General features: G+C 43.7%; 1 protein-coding gene across 1 annotated transcript; it reads right to left on the bottom strand.

Annotated features, from left to right (window-relative positions):
• Positions 1-312: 312 nt before the first annotated feature.
• Positions 313-1,368, bottom strand: LOC131076823 (uncharacterized). Its single transcript, XM_058014151.2, has one exon. The coding sequence runs from the start codon at positions 1,366-1,368 to the stop codon at positions 313-315; it is 1,056 nt and encodes a 351-aa protein (XP_057870134.2).
• Positions 1,369-1,642: the final 274 nt, after the last annotated feature.

The following is a 1,642-nucleotide window of genomic DNA, read 5'->3' as shown; positions in this document are numbered from 1 at the left end:
CCCAAACACCACAACTTTAACTTCCTTCAGTGAAACAGGCTCCTCCAGCATGGAGTTGTCCTCCCTGGAAACTAAAGGAGGGATCAGCTCCAGAAGCTCCACCTGAACCCCCGGCTAGGCTATCCCATTCTTCTTCCACAAATTTTCAAAGAAACTCACAACCTCTTTACCTATACTATCTGGGTCTTCAATAACCAAACCATCCACAAGCCTCAAAGAAAGAATTTTGTTAAGACTTCGCCTCGCTTTCACCGAACTATGAAAGAATTTTGTATTTCTGTCACCCGCTTTCAGCCAATTAACACGCGACTTCTATTTCCAATAGATCTCCTCTCTTTGCAAAACTTCACCATACCTACTAAGAAGGTCTTTCTCCATCAGGAAATCCACTTCATCCATTCCATCTGCCATGAATTTAGCATTCAAGGCCCCCAGATCACCTTCGAGTCTTCTCTTCTCATCAAAAATAATACCAAACACCTCCCTATTCCAAGATTTTAATTTCTGCTTCACATAGCTAATCTTTTTGAAAAATTGATAGGCCAGGAACCCTTCCACCACTGGGGCTTCCTTCCACCACCCCACTACAAGCTCTTTAAAACTTGGTTCCCTAAACCACATCTTTTCCATCTTGAAGGGACATCGAATAGCGATAGCATCATTCTGCACAACCAAGGAGACCGGAAAATGGTCTGACCCTGAAATGGCAAGTACCTCAGCCTCAAAAACAACAGGGGCAACACTCCAATCCCCTGCAAGGAAGAATCTATCCAATTTCTCTACAATATTGGAAAAACCTCTACGCCTATTAGTCCAAGTGAAATCCCCTCCTTTAGCAACCACTTCTAGAAGAGTGTTGTCATTAACAAAGGATTGGAAATCCAAATGTGACCAGCTCAATCTCCTCACCCCTCCACGCTTCTCAGAGGAAGAGAGGGTGGCATTGAAATCTCCAGCCATGATGGCTAAAAGGGGCCTCACTTCCTCAAGGCACCTGGAGACATCCTCCCATAATTCACACTTCTCAATGGCCAAAGTCAGCCCATAGACATTAACAAGAAAGCAAGAGAAATTCATTCTCTTCGAAATCACCTTAACCATCTGCCAATACTTAGAGCTTGACACAACTTCCAAATGAATAGCCAACAGATTCCATAGAATGCCCAAACCACCTGACACCCCATCAGAATCCACAAAGTGACCCAACCATTTCTGCCTAACCCCAAAAATGCGAGCAACAACACCATGACCCAATTTAGTTTCCTGAATACAAATTACTTTTGGCTTATCCTGATCAAAACCTCTTTTGACCAGACGACATTTGTCAGGGGCATTGCAGCCCCTGACATTCCAGGTTAGGAACTTCATTGCTGCCCAGGAGAGAATAAGTCTCTCCCGGATCTCAAAATCCTCGTCTGGCCCTTCATGTTGCTTGCTTCCTCTAGCAATATTTGTCTATTCTTTCTTCCTCTCAAATTCCCTTTAGACTTAGGGGGATTTAAATTAGACTGTTTGATGGTCCTAACTTCTATCTCTCCTACTTCTGTTGACAGTACCAAAGAATTGTCACTTAAACCTTCCTCCTCCTCTGACTCCAACTCTCTTGTTACTCCATTATCCTTGCTTGGGGACATGTGAATGT

The sequence above is a fragment of the Cryptomeria japonica genome, chromosome 9 (assembly GCF_030272615.1).
Source record: "Cryptomeria japonica chromosome 9, Sugi_1.0, whole genome shotgun sequence".
In the NCBI taxonomy this organism is placed as follows: Eukaryota; Viridiplantae; Streptophyta; class Pinopsida; order Cupressales; family Cupressaceae; genus Cryptomeria; species Cryptomeria japonica.
Note: the sequence above shows the minus strand (reverse complement) of the source record. Positions and strands in the feature narration are given on the sequence as shown.

Excerpts from the sequence above, each read along its gene's own strand:
- LOC131076823 (XM_058014151.2), bottom strand. The coding sequence starts at position 1,368 with ATGAAGTTCCTAACCTGGAATGTCAGGGGCTGCAATGCCCCTGACAAA.